General features: G+C 32.7%; 1 protein-coding gene across 10 annotated transcripts in view; it reads right to left on the minus strand.

Annotated features, from left to right (window-relative positions):
* LOC132725113 (vinculin-like) overlaps positions 1 to 24,553 on the minus strand; it is a 51,547-nt gene extending 26,994 nt beyond the window's left edge. For 5 of the 10 annotated variants that reach the window (XM_060710187.1, XM_060710188.1, XM_060710186.1 and 2 more), the window contains exons 1-13: positions 24,218 to 24,550; positions 11,645 to 11,752; positions 9,547 to 9,718; positions 8,987 to 9,132; positions 8,479 to 8,647; positions 7,776 to 7,927; positions 6,681 to 6,753; positions 5,379 to 5,527; positions 3,993 to 4,185; positions 3,088 to 3,233; positions 1,951 to 2,113; positions 1,309 to 1,460; positions 411 to 588 (exon numbers count right to left, since the gene is read on the minus strand). In XM_060710187.1, coding sequence (XP_060566170.1) covers positions 411 to 588; positions 1,309 to 1,460; positions 1,951 to 2,113; positions 3,088 to 3,233; positions 3,993 to 4,185; positions 5,379 to 5,527; positions 6,681 to 6,753; positions 7,776 to 7,927; positions 8,479 to 8,647; positions 8,987 to 9,132; positions 9,547 to 9,718; positions 11,645 to 11,752; positions 24,218 to 24,274 — 1,858 coding nt within the window. In that variant the 5' untranslated portion in view covers positions 24,275 to 24,550. Of the gene's footprint in view, positions 1 to 410; positions 589 to 1,308; positions 1,461 to 1,950; positions 2,114 to 3,087; positions 3,234 to 3,992; positions 4,186 to 5,378; positions 5,528 to 6,680; positions 6,754 to 7,775; positions 7,928 to 8,478; positions 8,648 to 8,986; positions 9,133 to 9,546; positions 9,719 to 11,644; positions 11,753 to 24,217 lie in introns of all 10 variants that reach the window. The other 5 variants (XM_060710180.1, XM_060710179.1, XM_060710181.1 and 2 more) reach the window with 4 other exon arrangements.
* Positions 24,554 to 25,230: the final 677 nt, after the last annotated feature.

Here is a 25,230-nt window from a genome sequence, read left to right on the forward strand (position 1 = left end):
ATGTAAACAAACATGCCTCTTTCAAGCATAATATAGGAAATAATAAAAATAACAACTGAAACATTTAATGACCAGCTTTTTTTCGAACATAAGAATATGCAAACTGAACAGAGGAGGAGGATATGCTCAAAAATAAGCAATTCCCTAACATTTATGGCCTGGACACTGGGAAAGACAATTTAGTTTATACAAATTTATTTAAGTTTGACTGTGTTGAAAGCAATAAATTGATTGAAACACTGGAACTAACCAGTGCTAACCAATGAATGTAAAGTTTCTTGCTCAAGGAAACAACGGCTTGCCCCTGACTGGGTTTAAACCAATGTGGTCACTCAGCAATACTTAGATTACTAGTCCTACATGTTAACCACTTGGCCAGGCTGCCACTACGAGAAGATACTTCAACATACCTTCAGCTTTGATCAATGCTGTAGAATCAACAGCCTCGTCTACAAGATTTCTCATTCTCTCCATGTTATCACTCCATTGTTTCTTCAACAATTCAAAATGCTCTACAGCCGCTTGATTGTCAGGGTTGTTGAACACAATTTTTGCTGCAGTCATCACTTGAGGTGTTAAATCATTTGCCTACAGAAAAATTAAATAAAAAATAAATTCCTGAACAATACAAAAACAGACTGGGTTTTTAAATAATACTGACTCTCTTAAGTCATATGGCAACTTTCTAGCTTTACTGGTGAAAGAAGACCTCAGGTGCCCCTCCAGTTGCCCCTCCCTGCATAATTTAAAGCATGTATTGGCACCAAAATAGAGCAACTGAGGTTCCTCAGGCTAGTTGGATAGCTAACTCATATGAAAGAATCCTATGTCCCTTGCCGGATTCATACTCTTTGATGTAAGGGCAAGATATTTGAGTTCAACAACTGTTAACAACTCAGGCACAGATGTCTCAATAAAAACAGAGAATTTAAACATAATATACAACATTTCTCACATGAAAATACAATAATGTTACCCATATACAATTCTATACCAAGATTTGTGTGACAGACACCATTTTAAGACTATTTTTAGCGCTTGATAGCATAGCAATAGGCATTCAAGACTTTCCCAAGTTCAGTGAGGAGAAAAATCTGCGAAAATAATCGCTACATTTTTTGATTTGGTCAGTGCCCATCAATTATGACCCTTAAAACACAAGCAGTGAACTTTCAAGCGAACACTTCAAATAGTTTTGGAGATGAAAAATGAAACCAAAAGCTTTAATAGTCACGCATTTTTGATATTACAAAGGCATAAATCTGTATTTATCCATTCTACATTGAACTGTAAAACTGTAAGACAAACCTGTTTTGAAGCTTTGAATATTTCCTCTACAGTTTTTTTATTCCTACAACCACCAGCTGTGGCTACCATATTAGCTGTGTCAGCAAGTTTTCTAGCATGACCTTCAAAGTTATGTTTCTTGTCTTCAAAGTTGGCTTCTCTACCAGCGGTACCTGCACAATATTATTTTCAATATATAAATACTGATATTATACATCAAAAATACAATTTTCTTGACAAAATTTTACCCAAAGAGTCTGGTAAGTTCATTATACAAAGTAAGTAAGAAATAAGGAAATAAGTTAAAATTGACATTAAGGACAATTTTTGGAGTTTTCATATAAAAATATAGGCAGAATTCATTTTTTAATAGAATTTCTTTAAACTTGACATGTTGTTAGAATATGATAACAGAAATATTTCAAGTGAAAATAAGTTGTGTTTCATCATTCTCACTTCTGAGTTATCTGCTAATACTGAACAGTTTTAATTTTGCCAGTATGTTTGGTATCTCTGGTATATGAAAACTCCCGAAAACCACTTTATAATATCTGTAATTTTTCAGAACTCTTCGTATATATGTCCTACAAAAAAACTAATTTAAAACTCATTCCAAGTCTTAATTTGTTCAAATAAATTTCTTTTAAAAGTCATATAAATTACCTAAAGGCACCATTGATGCTTCAGTAAGTTGTTTTAATGGTGTAGTGATATCAATAAAGTCCTCCGCTACTTGATTGACTAACGCCTCTTGGATTTTAGTCTTTAGGTTATGAAGTTTTTCTGATAGATGTCTGGCAATAGCCTTAGCTTGAGGTGAGTTTCCCTGAAGAAAATTTATAATAATGATTATTACAAAATAGCACAGTTTATAATATTCATCACATGTAAAAGTGAATGCACTCTATTTAGTCATGTCCTAGTGTCTCTTTGCTGCTGAATTAGCTTACTTGTGTTCCTATATTCAGTTAAAAAAATTAATTCTCTGAATATGTCTTGCAACAACTAGTGATGGAAATCGGATGAAATTTGTCCCAATCGATTATCGGTTCAGTCGGATGGGACATAATCGATAACTTTTCGAATAAAGTCGCGTTAAAAAGAAATAGGGAAGTAACATTTCTTACCAAGGCACTTGATAATATTCAGTAACATGAACTTCATTTAGCACTTTTCAATACAGTTTTAACCATTTATAGTCATCATTTTACGAAATAGATTTTATTTTTCAATGGCTGTCGAATAATAACATTCACATCACATTATATTACTATTGTTTACATCACGTATTGATCCTGTTCAACTCCAAATTGTCTCCGAGATGAATTTTTTGAGATCGGCTAGGTGTTCCTAAATTAAAGTTACCGTCAGAATTAATTCCCTTTGATACTTTAAACATGTTCGACGATGTCGCGGAACAAATAATTGTGAATCGATTATTGTCGCTTTACATAACAGTAACTGATTATTGGCGACTTGCGACAATCGGAACATCACTAGCAACAACCAACGACTTTCCATAGCAACCATTGATATCCATAGCAACCTTATATTTCCGTAGTAACAAGTGACTTCCCATAACAACCAGTTAAAAAGAAACGAAAACATTTCTATCAGTGGTTGATGGTAACTCATGGATAGTAAACAAATCACTTTAAGCTAATGTGAGAAATTTTCTTATTCTTAAAAGAATTAAATTCAATATTTATATCTTTTGTTTGTTATAAGTTTGCACTATCTAGTGTTTGCCACATGAAAGTTTGCACTATCTAGTGTTTGTCAGCCAGATAAAATACATACTTGTCCTTTAGCAATAAGATCAGCAAGTTGATTTGTAAGAATTTCTGTTTCGTCACACAGTCGTAGAAGATCGGACCGGAGTGGACCGGAACAACCAGCAGCTATCCTACGTCCGTCTGCTACAACCATTCTAGTTGCTTGTTCACCTATAGAAATACAGTATTTGTCTGATACAGCATTTTAAAGTACTTTTTCAAATCTTTCAACAAGTGTTTTTGTTAATAATAAACACATCATATCTTAAACATCACAATGGTTTTCATCCATGCTAAGCTGAATTTTTATGGGTTTTTTTTTTCCACTAAAATCTTACCAGAAAATTAAATCTTATGAATTACATTAAAAATAAACATTTTTGCTTTAAATTAAATATTGACATATGCAATACTATGAAGAAAACTTTTATCTTTTCAATAAAATATGACAATCTAGGTTTTGTTGCAACAACTTTGTGAAATAAAATATTCATAGGGTTATAACAATGTTATTCTGAATACTAAGAAATTCTCAAAAACTTGAATGTTTGTACCTATAATAATCAACATATGCCGATCGTATAAAATCAGTTATTCTTGCCTGCACATCCTCGTAATGTGACTAGACTCTAATACTGATGACTTCTCAGTTTTAGTATTTTAACAATAAAATCACTAAAAACTCGGGATTTTCATTTTTATCTGCTTCATCAGACTTACAAACAAGAACAACTCATGTGGCCATGGGTCAAGGGGATATTTTATTCTACAGACTGAAAATACAACTGTTCATTTCAACAGAAAATACATATGGATCAATAATCTGTTAGTAATGAAAATCCTAAAAATTACTATTGAAAAATTTCAAATTCAAAGAATGGCAAGTCTCATTTACACGTTTTGCAGGGTAATTGTTAATAAATTCCATACCAAGTCCTCTATCATCCATGGCTGGGTTATTCAACCATCTTTGAGCTTGGTCCACCTTGCCCTCAACTGTGGGGGCGGGTTTCCTAATGCCACTCCTCTCTGTGTTCATTATTCCCGCCCCTGTCAGGTTCTGTAACTCCTTCAACTGCTGCTGCATTTCTCTGGCTAATGACATTGCTTGTGGACTATTGCCCTAGAAATTAAAGATAGAATGAAATAAACCATTCTCATTTTGGCCAAAAATATCACCATTTATTATTACATAAGTCACAAATTTGACTAAATTTTTATCGCATAGTTTTTATGTATGTTGGCCAATTATTTTTCACTCCTTTTAGATAATGTTGCATGAACATTTTTGTTCAAATCATTTTCACATAAATTTGGATGAAAGAAGAACCCCACATTTACACTTAATTTACACTGCCTGTAAAGGAAGGACCAAAACCCACCAGTTAACCAATTTGTTAATACACAAAAAGCTACCAACATTTCTATAGTCAATAGCAACTTAAAGCATAAGTAAAATATCTAAATTTTCTAAAATTCACTATCATTCATCCATCTTTGAAGATACTTTGATTGATTTTAAGCAAAACTCTAAATTGGCTAACTTAATGGACAAATTGTGCATTCATGTAATGGGCAAGTGAGAGTCAACATGTGCTACTTTGCTGTTGATCTTTTTACTATGTTAACCTTTATTTTCCATGAGAAAAGAGAAGATTTTATAGCCACATAATTCTTGTCTCACGATCAAACATGAGAATTCCTTCCTGATTTCTTCCTTTATATTCTGTCTCTTATCTATTTAACCACTGCAACATGATTGGTAAATTCAATTAGCTTATCTAATGGCTATCAAGAGGCTATTTTTACTTCAGTGAACAATTCAACAATCAAATTGCTTTTATTGCAAATCTAGACAATGCTACACAAAATGCTTGATGCTTTCCTAACATTGATATTTTACAATCAAATTCAAAAGCTTTAAAGGAGAGTTATTGACACAAAGGAACTAAAAATATTTTTTCAAGGTTTATGTAACATTTAATGTAGGTTTGGACCAATAACTTCTGTATAGAATTTCAGATTATTTGCTCACTCTGTTTTTCAAGAATAACCATTTTGAATATGCAAAATGACTCAAAAATGAAGTACTTCATTTAAATGCTTTAACTCAAATCAGACTAAGAAATGCTAAAACAGGTGGTTTGCGACTCAATTCCATTTTTTAAAATTGTTTTAAAATTTTCCCAATTTTAATACCCTGTTGATTACAAACCCAAAATAGAGAAATTTACAAAATTTTTACCACAATTTTTGGGTCCAGATTTTCTTTCAAATTTAAAAAGAGAATGTATCTGTACCTAACATATTTATTACCTTTCCTTGCTGTCTAAGTTCATTTAAAGCTTGGCTCATAGATTCCAGATTGCTGACAGATTTTAAAATTCTATCTCTATCTTCAGGGTTGGTACAACAGTCGGCTATTCGTTTTGCATCCTCCAGGATTTGACGTAATGATTTGTCACCTACATATAATATAAAGCAATATTTTCATAGTTGTTAGGTTCAGAACAGGCAGAATATCATCTTAAAAGAGATATATCCAAATTTTTATTATATTCCCAAGTTATAAACTGATTGAAATTTAAAATTTAAAAGAATTAAAAAAGAAACAGAAATGTAGATATCACCTTATGTATCTGTTATGATAAATAATGTGTCATTTCAAAAGTAGGAAGAATATTCTTAAATTTTATCATTTGATATAAAGAATAAACATAAATAAAATCATTTATGACTAAAACCATCATGACTTATATCATATCTAAACATAAACACAGTTGTTTATTATGTCTGCATATGAGAAATATTTTTTCTGGGTAATTACCAGGAATAATTAAACACAGACCATGTTCTCAAACAAAGTTAGGGATAAATAAATAACATTCTGACAAAAGGACAACTGATCACATACCTAAACAGAGTTAGGGAGTATTCATTTATTGTCGGATACAGAGTTAGGGAATATTTCTTATACTACATTAAGAACACTGGCACTAAAATAATTATTTCCAACTTGGTCACAAGTATATCATGTTAACTTATAAAGTGGATTCAGTGGGAAATTTGGAACACATAATAAAACACTGACAGGGACACACATGTATGGTGCACACACACACAAAAATGGGGATTTTTGTAAAGACAAACCTGATAACACTTGATTTGCTATGACAGTACCTAAATAATGTAACTATACTTATTACACTAAGTTGTAACATGTTTACAGTACACTTAACCACTACAACATAAGCTATGAAAATTCAAAGATTGTAGGTAACCATTTTAAATGTCAATTTACAACCATGCTGGTAAAAACCATCAAGTATATTATGTTGAACAGTAAAATTAAACACTAAATACATAAAATTTGAAGTGTTAAAAATAAAAGCACAACGTTTACAGTATATACATAAATTAACACCCATGCTGGTGAGTAACAACCCTACCATACTCAAGCTTCAATTGTGAATCTATAGTGCAAAATTTTAACAGCCCAAAACAGTGCTATTAATCTATATTTCTTTATGTAAAGATATACATTTGTACTTGTATATAATATATATCATGCTACAATGTGAATATATAAAACAATGGTAATAAAACTATTTTCCTTACCTGAGCTACCAACGAGAGCTGAAGGATCAGCCAACCAATCATGGGCAAGCTTCATTTTTTGTTCTATGGCACTCTGTAAAAAATGTAAATCATGTCTTTAATAAAAACAATGTTATATATTGACTTTAGTTTATACAAATTTATTTTGGTTTGATTGTGTTGGAAGGTATAAGTTTATCGAAACACTCTCGAATCCGTACCTGGAGCCAGCCAGTACTAAGCAATGAATGTAAAGTTTCTTGCTCAAGGAAACAACGGCTTGCCACTGACAGGGTTTGGACCCACGCGGTAAGCAATTCTAGTCTGACACGTTAACACACTCGGCCACGCAGCCATACTTACTTTACACTTGGTAAACAAACAGTCTGTCAGGTAACAATTTCCAGCTATATCAATCACCTAGGGGAGGCACTAAAACCAAAAATATCCCAATCTTTGTTAAGTAGTAGTGGAACAAGCAATTCTATAATTGTTTGGTTTTATGGCACACCCATGTTTGGTTTTATGGCACACCCATGTTTGGTTTTATGGCACACCAAAACAATTTAGGGCATCAGCTTTATGTAATTTTAAACTGCTAACATTAATATTATTTGTGTCCCTCATTTTTTTTTTTAAATATCCCCAAAATTTTCATTCTGTGGGCCCCTGTGTCTACCAAATGTCTTGTTCTAGAAGCAACAATGGTGTTTTAATTTAATTCAGCTAATTAAGATTTAAGGTATAAAATAATAACATTAAATGACTGTGTCATGCCAAGACATGGCTGTAGAGTGTCACACATATTCAAATAGGATTTAACTCAGAACAGTGTTGGAACTGTACCTCCAGACAAGACACTTACAGAAATAATGATCACAAAATGGAAAATTTTTGCTTTTTTCACTAATTCTTACATTCTTCATTCACAATTGTATATAAATTGGTGTGAAGAGATGCATTAGACTTCTTATAGTGCAAAATGAGAGAGAAAAGGTGAGACTTCAGAATTTTAATCATTCCGATTTATACCAGAATACTCTATCAAGTGTAGTGCTCCAATACATTTTTTAGTTACTCATTGATTTAATGGTTACTCATTAATATAATGGCTACCTGTGCTTTCTTCATGACGGCGAGATCATCAGCATCCCACTCCTCTTCATCATAAGTTGTCAGCTGTAGCACACGAATAATCTCGTGGATCTCGTCCGACATCTTACGTACCACGTAATCACGATTTGTCTGTGAATCTGGGATTCCCTGATCTGTTTCAAAACAAAATAATGGTTTATAAATATTAGGACTTATTATGTGTTTATATGGCAAGAAAAAAACTGTTTTTCATCAAGAAATCATTGATAAAAAAATATCTTACATGTAATTTCCAAGAAACTAACAAGGGGAGACTTTGCAAGGGCAGACCATTCAAAGCAAAAAAATCATTGGAGAGAAAACCGAACAAGCAAATTTCAGAAGTAAATTCAAGACCAAGTTTTAAGACACAAATATCAGGGGAGTAAACTCAGATTATTCAAATACATGAAGGAAGATAATTAAAACCAGACAAATTTAAGGGTAAGAATTCAGGATAAACAAATCAGGGAAAACAATCCTGGACAAATCAATGAAGACAATTCAGAGGAGGAAATGTAAGGAAGAACACAGATACCCCCCATATTCCACTATTTTGCCAGTAAACATATGGACAGTGTGATGGAAAGGAAAGGGCAAATCTATATGCCTCTCCTCTCACTAAGCAGGTGAGAGGACATAGAAATGGAAGTACAAGAATTTTTAAAGTCTGAATGAAGCTTACTTGTTTGTTTAGCAGTGATGAAGATTTTAATTCCTGATATAAGAACTGGTGTGAGATTTTTCACTTGTTCGAGAGAGCGTATCAACATCTCACGATGAACCTGATGAGTCAATTCTTTTTCACGTGCATCAACTTCCTTCGTCATTCTTGTCAAGACTGGGCTGAGATTCTGAAATTAATGTATACATCTGAACATGCTTCTTCGATAAATGACCATTAAGCAAAATTGTTTCGCATTTAACAAAATTTTTTTCTTATGATAGACATCTCACATGTTCGTAATCCATTATTACCACAATAGAAACACATTTGCCCTTTCTACAGAAAAAAAATTATTTTAGAGGCATAACTGCCTTTAAACTAAATGATACTAATATCAAAATAGAAAAATTTTAGCAGCCAATGATATACAATGTGGCAAAAATTAGGGCAGAATAGATTGACTCCTCTCTCTTATAGTGGCATAGTCAAGTCAGTATCACAATTAACTTTAAAATAATTAAATTACCTTCACATAAGTTACTAGATCTTCCATTCTGTCGACAACTTCAGTGATGGCCAAATATTCAAGTACATTTTTACAAACCCGTATAATCTTGCGAACCTCTGATTCATCAAAGGCCAACAATAATGCTGAGGTACCTTGTAAAATTCCTGTAACAGAATTACAATAAATAACACATAGTTAACATAAATAAAAGCCCTTAAATCTCAAAGGACCAAAGATATGTCATCTTTCAACAAGCCTCGCAAATTCAGATTGCAGCTTCCGAAATCAAAATTTAAATACAGTCGATAAATAATGTTTTCACTATTAACATCACAAAATGTTCTTATCAGCATGTGCTTGTCCTACTACATACATGAAATTGCAAAATCAATGCAAGCAAAAGCTATGATTTTTCTGTTTAATTTTTTCAAACAAATCCCATTTAGTTTACTTGGTTTTACATATCTTTTGATATTATATGTAATCACATAGGAGAGACTATAGTTTTCAACAATAACAAGTACTTGGTAACTTTGATTAAATCAGTTTAAAACTTTTTCAAAACTGGAAGTACAAACCTCTTGATCCCTCAATAAGCTTCTTTCGGGCTGGAGCAGAATATGGATCTGATCTGAGCATCTCAGATGCTTGCAGAAGCAAAATGGAGGATTCCTCTACTCTACGTAGAGCGGGTGGCATGTCTTGTTTCAAAATTTGATCATCACTGCTGTTGATTGTGTCATATCCAACCTACAATATTGACATGTTAAGGTAAAAAGAGTTTTTTTTTACTGGATAGTAAGTCACATTAACAATGTAAAGATTATACCAGAACTCTCCTGTTATACAGGTGACCTCAGGACCTCAGGGGCTGGTAAAGAAGACATCAGGTGTCCCTAAAGAGACCTCAGGTGCCCCTAAAGAAGACCTCAGGTGCCCCTAAAGAAGACATTAGGTGCCCCTAAAGAAGACATTAGGTGCCCCTAAAGCAGACCTTAGGTGCCCCTAAAGAAGACCTCAGGTGCCCATAAAGAAGATATCAAGTGCCCCTAAAGAAGACCTCAGGTGCCCCTAAAGAAGACAACAGGTGCCCCTAAAGAAGATTTCCGGTGCCCTGAAAGAAGACCTCAGGTGCCACTAAAGAAGACCTCAGGGGCCCCTAAATGCATGATTCCAGGCACAATTGGGATTTTTTCTTCTATAATCTAGCTGTGTTGCTTCCTCAAAGTACCCTATGGGATTTAATCTTACAGTAGTGAGGGGAAATTAATTTCAAAACAGATACTTTAACCATTCAGCCACTGACAGATACAGATGGCCTTTCAGACACAATTAAAAGCCAAAATACCAAGTGTGATAGAGATAGAGCAGATCTTAATGTTGACAAAAAAGAATATTATGTACAAAACCTAGCTGTCTGTGAAACAGGCTTTACATGTATCTCATGAAAAACATACATTATAAAGTAAAACTTTCTACAAGGTTGGCTGAAAGTCAACAAAACAGACAAATACCAGGAAGAACACATTGAAAACATCTTGAGAACACTCAGGGGAATAAATACCAGCATCAATTATATAATTACCTTTATATAACATGGGTATAAACTACAATATAAACATAGTAGCTAATCAATGAATTGAAATGTATATATATAAAATTATATTATCAAACATCCATTATTTTCTTTACCTTTGAGCATAACCTGTAGCATTCTCGCACAAATTTATAACTGATGCTTGTAATTGAAAACAGCATTGAATAATTATCATAAATCCCAAATTTTAAAAACTCTGCCTTCACAAAGACTTTGGAAACTTTCATTACAATATGATATTAAATTCTACCTTACTATTGTTTGCATTTAGTGATATTAAACTCTCATTATAAGATTTTGAGATTTTTTTTGGAGTACCCAAATTCAATTAAACTGTTTGGGAGTTTTTCACATATCAACACTTGTACAACTAAATAATATTGATGTACACTGTACTGTAATGTTGTATTATAAATATGATACAATGGACAGAGAACTGCTCTTTATTTTACAGCGGTCAATTAGGTAACAGACCTTTAACCTTCCAGGGCTTGTTATTATTAATATAATATAAACTGTTGTCAATCTCAACAAAGATTATTTCACTACATTTACAGTATATCTATCTAATAAATAGCTGTAATTGTTTACTTATATTTATAATACCAGTAAATTTGAGGAAACAACAAATTTATCTGTTATTACTGGCACATTGACCATATGGTCAAAAGCCTCCAATGAAATCATTGGTTGATCAACAGCAAACTGACCACTGACTGCACTAACATAATAAACAAAACTAAAATATCAGCAAGACATTTAAAGGCAGACAATTAAACATGATTTCATATTTGATATGAATATGTATATCATTGATTTTCATTTTTATTGGCAAATAACGGTCTTGGATAAAATACAAGCACATGTTAATCATCCAAGTCTAGGATAATTTAGTAAAGAAACTGTGCTGAATATGAGTAAGACAAGAGTCCTGCAATACATTTTGTATTCAAACAGATCTGACATTAAAATAAGGACCTTCATACACCTGTATTGTTCTTTTTTTTTTTTTTTTTTTGGACAAAACTAGAAACATGTCTTTTTTTTACTATTTTCACATGTCATAGACACATTCTTACCTTGACAAGATTATCGACAGCCAGTTTGACCACCTGTATTGGCCTAGCCAGGTCTGGCATGGCATTTCCATCTTCTGCTTCTTCATGGAGAATCACAAGTTTGGATACCTGCAAGGCAGAATTTTATATGTCAAGTAAAGTATATATTATGTAAGGGCTAACCTTCCAAAGTTACATCAATCTGGCATTCTATACATGTAGCTGATTTGTAAATTAGAAAAAAATGTCACACCTGCACTAAAAGAAATTGTTCTGTGTAAACTTACATATCAGAAACCCACAAAATTACTAGAACTGATGGAACTAAAGACATGAGAAACCTCTTAGCAAATACAGATCATTACTTCATACAAACACTCATTGCATATTATAATGATTATTGTCATGTAAGATCTGCTTACTTTGCGTTTTGATAATGTATTATATAATCATCATTTTGTTGACGAGGAGTATGCTCAAGTCCAATAAAAGAAATAAATATTCTGTCCTTTTACTGAACATTTCATTCAAATTTCAAACAATTACATAATTACAGATGGGAAAAAACAACATTCTTCCAGCCTAAATATCTCACAGGAATGAGAACAGAAATATGAAGCATCTTATCTGTATCTTAAAGAGCCTGCAATAAAAATGCAAGCAATTCCAGCTAGCTCAGAATTAACAGAACTTTTATTTACACACCATGCCAGATTTCAATTAACAATCTGGGGGGGGGGGGGAATAATAACACTATCTGAAGTAGACCTGTACAGTAGATTTTAATCAATGTTTTCTATTAAGCTTATTGTCTTTGGCTGCAGACAGATGCACATATCAAAGGTTACAATCATAACTGCAATACTGTAGTAACTAAATAAATATACAGAACATGTTATTACTATGTTGCGAGGAACAATTACTATGTTGCTGAGGAACAATCAAATTATAGACAGTTATACTGAGCATTTATGTTATACACAAGACCTTACAACAAACACACAGGAGGTCAATGTTTGCTTAAGGTGTGTGTCAGAATCCCTTCCAAGCTACAGCAGTAAGTATTTTTGCAGATGTTACAAATTTGCACTATCAGAAAAGAAAGAGATCTTATCTATTCAAATACAAAATGTAAATAACAAGTATACAAGATAGATTCAGCCTATCCAAGAAAACTGTCTGAAATTAAGTCCATGATCATCTCAGTAACCTGAGTCTAAAATTAAGTTTATTAAGTCTGTTCCAGTCTGAAATTTTAAGTCTATCTAATAAGCAGTCTACAATTAAAGAAAATTCCAGATATTATTCTAGTCTACATTATGTAATATTTCGCAGTTTGAACATACATTTTTCTACAAGATACTCTTTTTACATAGATATTTTTTATTTTGAACACACATATTCTTCAAGTTACATTTTTTACTGTCTGCAATGATTTTCCAAAAGTGCCAGGAAATAGCAGTAAATATTTACAATTCCAATGTACATTAATCAAACAACCATACTAAAATATATCCCAAGTGATTTGTAGACGATTTCACATGTCTGCTTGTGTTAAATGTTATAACTATCTCTATATTTTGTGTATAATGATTTCTAATTTTGAAGAATTTTCATGAGAAACTGCTTGTTCTATAATCAAATTTGACAATAGCCAATCAGTAGAGAAATCAAATTTAAGAGAAACAAGATATTCATTGGACATCAAGTGGTCTCAAGATTTTATAAAGATTTTTTTTGTGCTGTGATATGGTTGTAGAGGATTCCAAAGTAACCAATCCACCATCTAAAAGTAGTCTGCTTCACCATTTGGTACCATTACTTCAGACAGACTGACAGTGCTACAGCAAGAGGGATGGAAAATGGGACCATAAAGCTCTAAGACTGGACTTAGCTCATTAACAAATCCATGCAATTTGAGTTGGCAATTTACACATTTTTACTGTTTTGGTTATATATTTTGCATTTTCATGTTTTATTATTTTGTACACTGAACCAGTGAATGTCTGAATTTATAATTTTAAAAGCAAGCATTCGAATACCTAGTTTTCAAGAGTACCTTTCACATTCATGTTAAGAAGTAACCCTGCTGGAACTGAAAGTGATTAGCATTTGTCATCAGTATAAAACCAAGCTAACCTGTATGTCCACACAGTATGATAAGGGTCTAATAGTTGTTACCTGAGCAAATTTAAACTTTCAGGACAGATCTAAAAAGGAAGCTGACATGTCCATTTAAGAAATTTAGAATTATATTAGACAAACCCATTCGCTTTTATGTGCTTGCAGTCTGAAAGAGTCTATAAAGTTGTTTTTTTTATATCATGATTGCAAAATGTATTTATTAATGGCTGTCCAAAAGATACCATATCAAATTTAATCATTTTACAAACGTAAAAAAGGTGTAGAAAGTCAATGACATTCAAACATTGAAATTTTCTTTGTTTCATTATTTCTTTGTTTTTTCTTCTTCTCTTTTTCCAAGCACACATGACAATGTACCTGTACTTATTAGCATCATGCCAACAAATTGCCTGCAACAGGTGCATTCTGACTTTTAATAGTTTGACAGTGTGCCAAAAATTCCTATTAATTAATTAAGCAAGAACTTCTATCACCCTTTATAAAACATAAAAAAATCTTGCCTCTGCTAGAAAACACACAAATACTATGGTAACTGAAGAAGAATAACAAAGATAAGAATTGGAGCACACCTAAGCAAACATCATGTAACATAACTCTTAAAGGTTTTACTTCTGTTTCTGATTTCATATTTACTTACTCACAAAATGTTATTCAACTTTACACAATAAATGGTACTTATGTTATATAAGAACTGACTTGTTTTGCCTCCCATTCTGTTAAGTTGCCAATTACTTTTATATTAGTGTTATTTTCCAGTTGCAACTTGTTGACAGCTAAAGTGCTGACACATCATATTAACAACTACAATGCATCAGTATTTTCTTATTTATATCACTCAAATCTTTAATTTATATTGTTATGGATGCTTAGAAAATTTAAGACAAGGGGGTTACTTAACAGTCAACAAAGAATTACTAGTAAGTAAAACAGGTAATTATTTTTTTCCTTGACAGAAGGAAGTAAAATCTGAAGCATGCTCAATAAAATGAAAATGAATATTACAATGCTAAAACAAGACATTTGATAATTGAAAGGAAACTATTTCATCATGATTTGCATCCTTTTTCTGTAAATCTTGTGAAATTATAACTAATCTTTCTAGTGTCTGAATGACATATCAAAATAGGGTAATTTAACTTTTAACATGCTGCATCTGAAAGTGAATAGCCTTTGCCAACAGTGTACTGGTAGGCTAACCTGCATATGGATGAAATTCTGACCAGGCTCTATACTGGTGGCTGACTTACTATATTCATCTTGATATCCCCAAAAATTGATAATGGAATGTTCCAACAATGGAAACTGGACAAGTTCATTTAAGAAAATCAGCAGGGTAATGGTTAAAAAGGTGGTTTTGACAGGCTAGTGGCATTTTAAAGTGCTATAGATACATCACTTTGTTGTTTTTACTCCATATTGCACTTTTACAATTATGAGCAAACTTGCTAAGATACATGTAGGAGTACATAATTGTAATACTAGAAGTTTGAATTAACTCTTTATTAGATCAATGATTAAGTGAACAGTCAAATATAAAACATAGATGGCTTATCAGCTGCTTTATTTGCATGAGACTTGATCCTGTAATAACTAACATCCCTTATCAGCATCTAGCATGGTCTGAGAATTAAAAGTAACAATCCCTGTGTAAATATATGTGGATGGATATGATAGGAACACAAGATAACTTCAAGGCAGATAATAATTATGAATGTATCTTCCAGTAAAAAGCATATATTCATCATTTGAAAAAAAAAATGTGTAAGTCTGGTTTGATTGCTGCAATAAATCATATACATGTATCTATATCATCTCAATACCTGAAGTGAAATAAAATTCAATGCTATTTTGTGCATTAGAAAATATTTTAGTCAAAGAATGCTGAGTTGACAAAAATTTACATTAAGCAGTTTATAATCATACTTTTTCACTTTCCTTGGAAATTTTCTCATATTGCTGAAGGAAAACAAAGGTCAAAAAGTTATTTGGGGGTTTCACTGGCCATGTATTTAACATGAAACTAACTCATTGAGTGGGATCACTATAGAATGATAGGCCTACATTACCAGAGTTCGGACCCAGGACAATCTTACTGCACAGTAACTAAAACTGTTGGTGCATGCATGTATAAGAAAACACTCTGTCACTATGACAAATTCCAAACACAAATCAGAGGTCAAGGTCATAAAGAACAAGTTATTCACATGAAGTGTTGAAAAGTACAAGTTATGATACTAATGAGCTGAAAGTTGGAAACAAACAATCTGAAAGTTTTGCAGGCAGGGAGAAATTAAGACAAAGAAAACAAAACAGAATATATCCTTGGCAGAAAGAGAGGAAGGAGAAAAAAAACAGGTGTTGTATAGTTCCAGCATATAATAGTCCAATATGTTCTCACAAAACGTCTGTGGTGATTATTTCTGACATGTTTTTATCACTTTGCTATGACATTTACAGGCAACTTGCTACTAGGCTGATTTGTATCTCAACAAACATGCCATGCCTACATCATCTCCAACCATCATGATATATATCATTTACAACTACCTGCTTTAATATATGAGAAAATATGTTTAAATAATTGATACAAAACACTTAATTTGATTAATGTATATATATTGATCAGGGGCAAAGAAAAATGTCCAATTGTGAATCAAGTACATTAAATATTATACACATAGTTTGAAGCTGTCTTAGATTTAAAGTACATTCCAGTTTGGAGTAAGTCATGTTAATGTTTAATATTATAAAATATCAAAATTATTTAACAACTAAAATACAAAATATCAAAAGCATTCATTAACAACAGAAAAATCGAGGCCTGGAGCTTTCCTGCCGTGTACTTATAAATTTTAGTTATTCATAGCTAAAGTTGAATAACCTTAAAATTTTAAACCTATACCAAAACAGTGTGATACATTATGGTACAAAAAAATTTGACTTTCTCTTTGTAAACATATGAATCAGAATTATTAAGTCTAATGAAAGTTCAAATATTTCAGAAATTTAATGTATTAAAATCTGCCCACATCTTTTCATTTGTAAACATGTAAATAAATGTGCAAATCTCAATAACAAGTGATATTTCATGAAAACGTATGCTTGAAGGCGTTTTTTCAAGGTCTACGATAAAGTGACTGTGTTTGTATCATAATAAATAACTCAAGTATAAATGAGGAAACTGACATGGTGAACTTACTCTTTCATGACAGCTTTAGAGCAAATCTTCAAGTGAAAACTTTATAGAAATTTTCCTTGACATAGATTATAATTTTAAATGGTTATGCAAAAATAACTGCTTTCTTCATGCTTTTTTAATTACAAAAGCAATACTTTTCATGTATCTGCATGCATATTAAAAATATAATTCTTATTTTTATGCAAATCATTGAGATGCATTTTCAGTATAAGGTTGAACTATTATAATTACGTTATGGGTTTCTATCAAAGACTTATCGGTATCAGATATAGTTCTTATCTTTATTATTATTATAACCAGATATTAGATCTATTATCCTTTATAAATTCAAAACCTTACAAAAAAAAAATAATGGGGTTTAATATCCAAACCCAAACTTAACATCAATAATGTTATCATGTTTTTGTTGTTTCTTTTTTCCCTATTTTAAACAAAACTGAACAAAAATGTAAGTTAAAGTGGAGGGTGAATGTGTGTGAGTTTGTGTGTTGTGGGTATGGGGTCCTAAAGCTTAGCTATCTAATATTTCTCAACAGCCTATTGTGTTTTTTTATGAATGAAAAATGAACACCTGTGTGTAACCAGAATACAGAAACCATTCATGTGTTTTGGTACATACACTCAGAGCCCTATCATGATGTTGTGTTTTTTTCTCTCCAACAGAGGTGTATAGTAATAATGATGCATAATAAAGGTATGGTGGTAGTAGGCAGATTAACTCGCTGATTAACTGCTAAACTATGTCTGTTTACTATCATGATTCATCCAGTATTACTTTTTTTATTATAGTGCTCATATATAAACATGGTGAGTTTCAAACTTTACAATGTCACCAATGTTAGGAATCTGTGAAGTCTAACTAGATATACATGTCTATTCATAATTGCTGACACTATAAACATTTTGATGTCACTTTTCTTAACAGTGGACAATTCCAAAGTCAAGGCAGGGTAACCTTTCATTCCCCAATCCAGTTCAGGACCTCACCAATTTAAATGTGCCTTTCCTGCCATCCTGTGTGGTGACGGCTTACATTTCCTGAAAGTTTTCTTGCACTTGTTCAATAGACTGTTTTACTTGCATGACTGTCATGATACATACAGATACAAACCTAACATGTAGGGTGAGTAACACACTTTACTTTCATGAACATAAAAACATTTGTCACTTGTTGTTGCTCATAAAACAGTTTTGTACAATACATTCATGTAGATAGTTATACATATAGCAAACAGGTCGTAATGTAACACTTACACGACTTGAGTGGAAATTTTAAATATACTTTGCTTTAATATGAATACTTTTGTATATATAAATGAACAGTCTGATTTAATTTTTAATTTATGCTGTTTAGAAATATGAAGAATATACTATTTGAATTTTGATCATTTTATTCAATTCATACATTGTATGTTTATGCCTTAAGAGTCTACCTATGTGCACAATACCAACCAAGATCAGATGGCACAGATCACAGTCTGCACTATTTGATATTTAGTCAGTTTATTTTTTGAAATTTTCCCTTACCCCCCATTCACACATAGACGCCGCTTCTACTACGATCAAAGTGTGACCGAAAACGCGGCCGATCGTGGCAAATCGCAGAAGAAACGTAGTGGAGTCTACATTAGCGCAGTATGATCGCGGTAGCGTCTTCATGATCGGAAAGCTCTACGCTCTCGCCACGTTTATTTTGAACCTGCTCAAAACAAGCGTAGCGGGATCGTGGCCGACAAGAATCGGGGTAAAGTCGTAAAAAGAGCGTGGTAGAACGCCGTAATCGTACAAGCAGCGCGGAAGCATCGTGGATAGTTCTATATGATCGTAGTAAAAGCGCAGTAAAAGCGTAGTACAAGTCGGGAACATACCGAGTACGCTTCTACAACGTTCCCACTATGTTCTTACTACGTTCCCACTACGATCTCTCTACGTTCATGACGATCCTATGAAGACCTACCATGACCGTACGACGATCATTTTCACGACCTGTCAGGTAGCAGTTTGTTTTTATAGCGCTGCTATTTGACCAATCATAATCTGAGGAAGTGGTGTCTTCCATTCGGAGTTCTCTCATCATTGTATCATATTGTCCAAACTTGAGCCTCCTTTCTGCAAATAGCCATGGCCGTACCCAGTATCTTCTTGGCCTCCTTCTGCGCCTGCGCCTGTTAACAATCTGTGTAATTTCAACCAATATTTGTTTTTGATGAAGTAAAGCCAGATGAATCAGATCAGCATTATTACGTCCGTTCATGTTTGAAGTTTGGAAGTAAATGAAAAATAATTTTTGAAACCCAAGATATATATATCATCGCCAAAATCGTACCAGAAGCGTACTTCAAGCGTGATATGATCGGGAACGTCGTAGCATTATCGTTGTACAGTCTTCTGGGTCTGCGTATCGTCGTAGTGCGAACTTGAATGTCATAGCGGCAACGTAGTATAAACGCAGTAAACGCGGCCGCTGGTCGGCATCGGTCAGCGTAACATCGTAGTAGAAGCGTGTCAGCAGCGCGTTTGACGTGGGAACATCGTAGTACAGTTGTAATGAAGACCAAAATTTGCCAAATTGTTCAATTTCGACGCCGATCGGCCCCGATCCAATACGTTTTCAGATCGTGGCTTGATCTGCATGATCGTCCTAAAGTCGCAGCTCTGTGTTAAGATGACAAATGTTTCTATCCTAATTAAATGATGGACAAGTCCATTTAAGCAATTTATAGGATAAGGGATAAACAAATATTGATAATTTTATCCTAGTACAGGTCAATGCATCTGCCTCTGAAAACTGAGCATTGGTTTGAGCTTCCAGTCACCACAGCCATTCAAGAACAAGCTCAATCAAACCGGGCTTGACTCGGGCCTGCAACATTTTCTATTTAATGTATTTGTATGACAATGTTTTGTCCATTATGACACCAGTACTAATAACTCCCAAAACATGCTTGCAATTGTTTAAATATGGCACAATGTGAGTTGATAGTTTTCTTCACTATCAATAACACATACAAACTATTGATTCATTTTCTTTAACAGTGTGGTAGGCAGTGGTATTATACCATTTTTTCATACAGAAATACAATTTTTTTTCCAGCATGGTAGAAATGTGATAATGGCAAGCACCTCCCCTGCTGGGTAATAGATGTGTCTTCTTAATGCACCAGGACAACAATCAAATAAATAACTGTCAACCATGAGAAAGAGATCTTCCCACCATAATGACCACCTACCTGGGCTATATAATAGAACAAGACAGACTATTGCCGCTTTAATTATAATTCCCCATTTAAATGCATTACTCCTATTGAACAGAAGAATCTTATTCTAACATTAATCATGATGTAATGTACCTTACAGGTCAATTTTTATGAAAGCATGTTTTTTTTTTAAAACTACAATATACATGTACTTATAGGTGTTGGATTTTAGTAGCTAAATTTGTAAATATAACCACAATGCCAAACTTTATAGTGCTGCTACTTTATAGCAATATTACAAGACCATGGGCAAAAGAAGTACCAACTGAGCTGTCCCACCACTTACACATCTTTTTTCCAAAATAGTGAACAATTCTGAACAGTGGCATAAACCCCCACTAAATTGAAATTTGTCATTGAATTTCTGAAGGTGACAGAGAAATGTGAATTTAACACTGAGCTATATGCAGTCGCGCCCCATGTTGGGTGCCAAATGGCAGAGAGTGAGAAAAATGTGCAGCCAGACAAGGACCCAAAACAAGGACCTTTGGAATACTGTTCCACTGCTCTACCAACTGAGCCATCCAGCCGCTTACAAATGTTCTCCCCTTAAACTTGAACAATGACACGTGAAACAACCACTCTGGATCCACTCTTGCCTTTTTAACTTCCTACCCTCTCTTAAAAGCCTTTGAAAGCCCCATTCTAAAACATTTTTAAATTCTTGTAAAATATTTTAAGAATTCAGGTTTCCTTCAAACTTTTTTAAATATATTTTCCCTTTAAAATTGCCCTTAAAATTTTCAATGCAAAAATTCTCAGTGATCTTTTAAGTACCACCCAGTCACAACCTTTTTTTAACTTTTCCAAAAGCTTTTTTTTCTAAATATTAAAATTTATATCTACTTTAAAAAAAGGGGGGAAAACTATGACATATTACAACATTATCAATTTATCAAGAGCATACAGTAGCTTGTTTTAAATCAAGTACTCCCCTTACTCTGTCCACTAAATTGTCTGCTTATATATATTAATATACAGAACATAAATGTGATTGTTGTAGAAAAATTGAATGTTAAAAAAGTATATCATTAAAATTGCTTTATACAGTTATACAGTTTGTAAGCCTTACTGTTTCTAAATACATGGCAGCCTATAGGAAACTATGCTTTCAGACTTACATGTATTTCGGGGCTGGGGGGGGGGGGGGGGGGGGGAATTTTTCTTTATCTAATACACCAGTTATTTAAAAGGTGGTAAAACATCATCAAAATGGTGGTAAGATGGGCTTTTAATTTCACTACATGAACTTTATGACATTCAGAGTAAACACTTGTCACTCTACAAAGTTAACAAACACAATATAAAATACAAAATTTAAAGTATACATGTACAATGTAAGTGTTACATCTTGAATGAGACTTGTCGGAAATTAAAAATATAAATATTATATACTTAAATGTAACACTGACAAAATATTTTAAACCAAGGATAGTTTTCACCTAAATTCACAAATCATTAATATTTGCATAATCTGATAGGATATTTTGTTGTCAAACGAGTAAACCCGCAGTTCCTAATCCGACACAAGTACCTGTTAATGAATGGATTAAATGTGTATTTAAAGATTATACAAATATTTCCTTGAAGATTAGAGCAATATTCTGTAAGAGTATAAGCTTAGGGTGTAAAATAAAATGTAAATAAAACTCATAACTATATGTAAGATGCTATAACTCAGATTATGATCTTTTAGGAAATGCTGTGGTCTAGGGCATTTAATTTGTAATAAAAATATACTCAGTTGCTCAACTTTTAAATAAGCTATTTGATAAAATATAATTGTTACAATGTAACAATAAACAGTTCAAAAATTAAACCTGGACAAGTAATTTCATCAAGGACTTTGAGTTTCATTATTTCATCATAAAATGAAAGAAAAAAAGTTTAAGAATGATGGTTTTATAAATTAAAAAAACACAAAATACAGTGACTAAGATGTTTTCTTTCCCTTTGTTTAAAAACCTTAAAAATTAAAAACATGCTCCAAGTGCAAAAAAAAACTCAATTTGTGTTTTTTACACATTTAAAAATTTAATTTCAAATTTGTTTTTAGTCATTTCCTTCAGTAAATCTTTGGGCTGTTTACCTTGATAATAAATTTAATATATTAATGTATGCCATAATTTACAGAAATTCCAAATCATTTCGGTACGATTTACAATTTTTATCTCTGACACATTTGCCCAAAAAATCCTTTTCCCCCCTTCGGTATTTAATTAAAAATCATTATGAACCTTTTATTCAAGTTATATCACTTATCCAGGACACTAGGTCTGTAATATATATAGGAAACAATGATACAAATCTATTCAATGGATTGATCCATAAATTGACAATCCCTAAAACTTATGATATGCTCAGTGCTGTATGCATTTCCAATGAACAACAGACACATTAAAACAGTGTTATAAATGGCATCATCTGATCGTTGTGTGATTATATATGAAACATGTTTAGATCATCAATAATTCCCAGACAATCATTCAGTTATGGATCAATAATCGTTTATCTAGTGAGTAGATGGACACTCAGATTATCTTATAATATAAGATTCTTACACTGGCTGCCGGTACAGACCGGAATATCTAGCCCGAGGGTAACTGTTTGCGGCGGTAATGAGGCTCTGCCGAGTTTCCGCTAAACAGTAACCCGAGAGCTAGATATTCCCGTCTGTACCGACAGCCAGTGTTTGATTCTTTTTCTGGCATATTACATAATTATTTTCAGAACAGAAATTACGAAACTGATATTCTCATTACGCACTTTTTTCTTATAGTAGCGTATGAACTTCATTTATACGTCAGACGTCATCCTAAGAACGAAATTCATTCATAAAAGGCGTGTGGCAATTTAACGTTATTTAAAGCATGCGACTTGTCTTTCATGGGGGGTGTAAGACAGGGTTTTCTAGCACGGGTGTAAACGGTAGATAATCCTTTTTGACATGCAAGAAATTGGTTTTATTAACAAGACTGTTATGAGGAAATATCATGGCCTGCCGGACACAATGAATCAACTGCCTTCTCTACAGAAAGAAATTGAGGCAATTTTTTGCAGAGAAATAAAAATTTATTGCACAGTTGTATTTTAAAAATACATCATCATGTAGTGCCTTATTTCATTTGAGATATCATACAGGCTGTAATTACAGGTAACATATATTACTGGCATATATATCACAACTGAGGATCATCAAAGACAAATCACCACATTTATGATCATGCCACATAATAACAGACTAAACTTCCTAAGTTTTTAAATTTTCTCCCTCTTTTTGATGTCAGGACTTTCTTCTTTGTTTATTGCAAATTCTAAAATCTCCCTCTTTTTGAAGAAAAATCTCCCACTTGATCATTGAAAAAAAGTTCACATGTATGTAATGACTACATTGTAATGTATGACTGAAGTGGTTTCACTAAAATTCAATGGAACCAACTGAAATATCATCAAAGAAAAACAATTTATTAATAAGATTACTTAAGCAATATCAAATCTTTTGGCCCTGATATTACCGGGGGAGACATAGTCCAGAAACTTCAATTTGACTCATTGATGGTGGCATGCTTATATGCATGAACATTTCTAACTTCTAAGATATCATTAATTTTGTATAACAAATGAAGAATCTTGTATCATTCTTTACTACACAGCTAGCATAAAATATAAAAACTCTGAGGTTTATGGATTTCAAATCTTTATAACTTAGCACATAATTTTTTTAAAAGTCTAAACTAAACAGTTCTATACAGCTATAGGCAGAAAGTATTGTTCAGGAGTAAAAATTAGATGGATAGGCCTACTCATAGATCAGTTTCCTACATAATATTCAATAGACGTATTTAAAAATAAATTTAATAACCAATGACTGTGTTTTATATATTTGCATAGCACTATCGCAAAACAATTTAAATAAAAAAATAAATTTATATTGGATGCAAATTTTGTACCCCACCCACCTTAATAAATGTGTTAAATATTCGTTCGACTAACCTGTTGAGCCACTGGCTCTAAAATGCTTTCTATAGTTTTTGTATGGAACACCGGCATTTTCACACACTTTTGCCGAGTGTTCAAACTCCAAGTACAGGTAAATTAATCCAAATAGTTCACAAAAAGTTGATATTAACTCTCCCAAACTTTTAGGCCAATTAGCATTCAGAGCTAGCAATGAGCTGTCAATGTAGTTTCGTATTTCATGACTTTGTTTAATTCACTGAGAGAAACATGATTAGTTCGTTTTTATAGAACAATATGTTGAAACGATAGAAATTGTCACACGGAAATTGCAGTTAAAAACTAAAATTTCATTTGCGATACTGCTGGAACCTGATACATATATTTCTCGGAAGTTGCCAAATATGGCAATGGGGTCATCACGGGTCATGTGCATTTATTTTATCACGGATGATATAAAAAGCTTCGTTTGTTGATTTCTAGCAATGTAAATTGTGATTATTTATTCTCTTTGTCTCAAAATTAGTTAGACTAATGTGAAACTGTAATATAAATAAGAGTTTTGTCCCACTTTATGCAATTGTTTACACTTTTCCGGTTCACTGACGCGCACTAAACTTCAGACAGAGCAATATATTGCGTAGGACATGCGTCCAGTCAGAATTTTATAGACTGTATGGAGGCTTAACTTATAAAGTTCTCTTTAATGATTTTTGTCCTTAATACATTTAAATGTGTGACAAAAACTTCAATTCGTTTACTACCGATTTTCATTAGGCACATTATCTATCAACCGATATCACTTTATACGGTGACGTACAAATAAGAAACAGAGGCCAGAGGCCTTAATATAAATTGTTGTTTTTTGTTGTTGTTGTTGTTTTTTTTTTAAATCTAAATGTCTACTTTCATAAACTTGTTTTCTGTATATATGTAAATTTATTTAATAGGAAAGGATGTCCGTAACTTCATGGAGCTAAAACGGATTTATATGTAATATAAATCCGTGATCTGTGGTAACTTCAAGATGGCCTCATATTACTTGCAAA

The sequence above is a fragment of the Ruditapes philippinarum genome, unplaced genomic scaffold (assembly GCF_026571515.1).
Source record: "Ruditapes philippinarum isolate M1 unplaced genomic scaffold, ASM2657151v2 ctg5669_1_1_1_1, whole genome shotgun sequence".
Taxonomy (NCBI): Eukaryota; Metazoa; Mollusca; class Bivalvia; order Venerida; family Veneridae; genus Ruditapes; species Ruditapes philippinarum.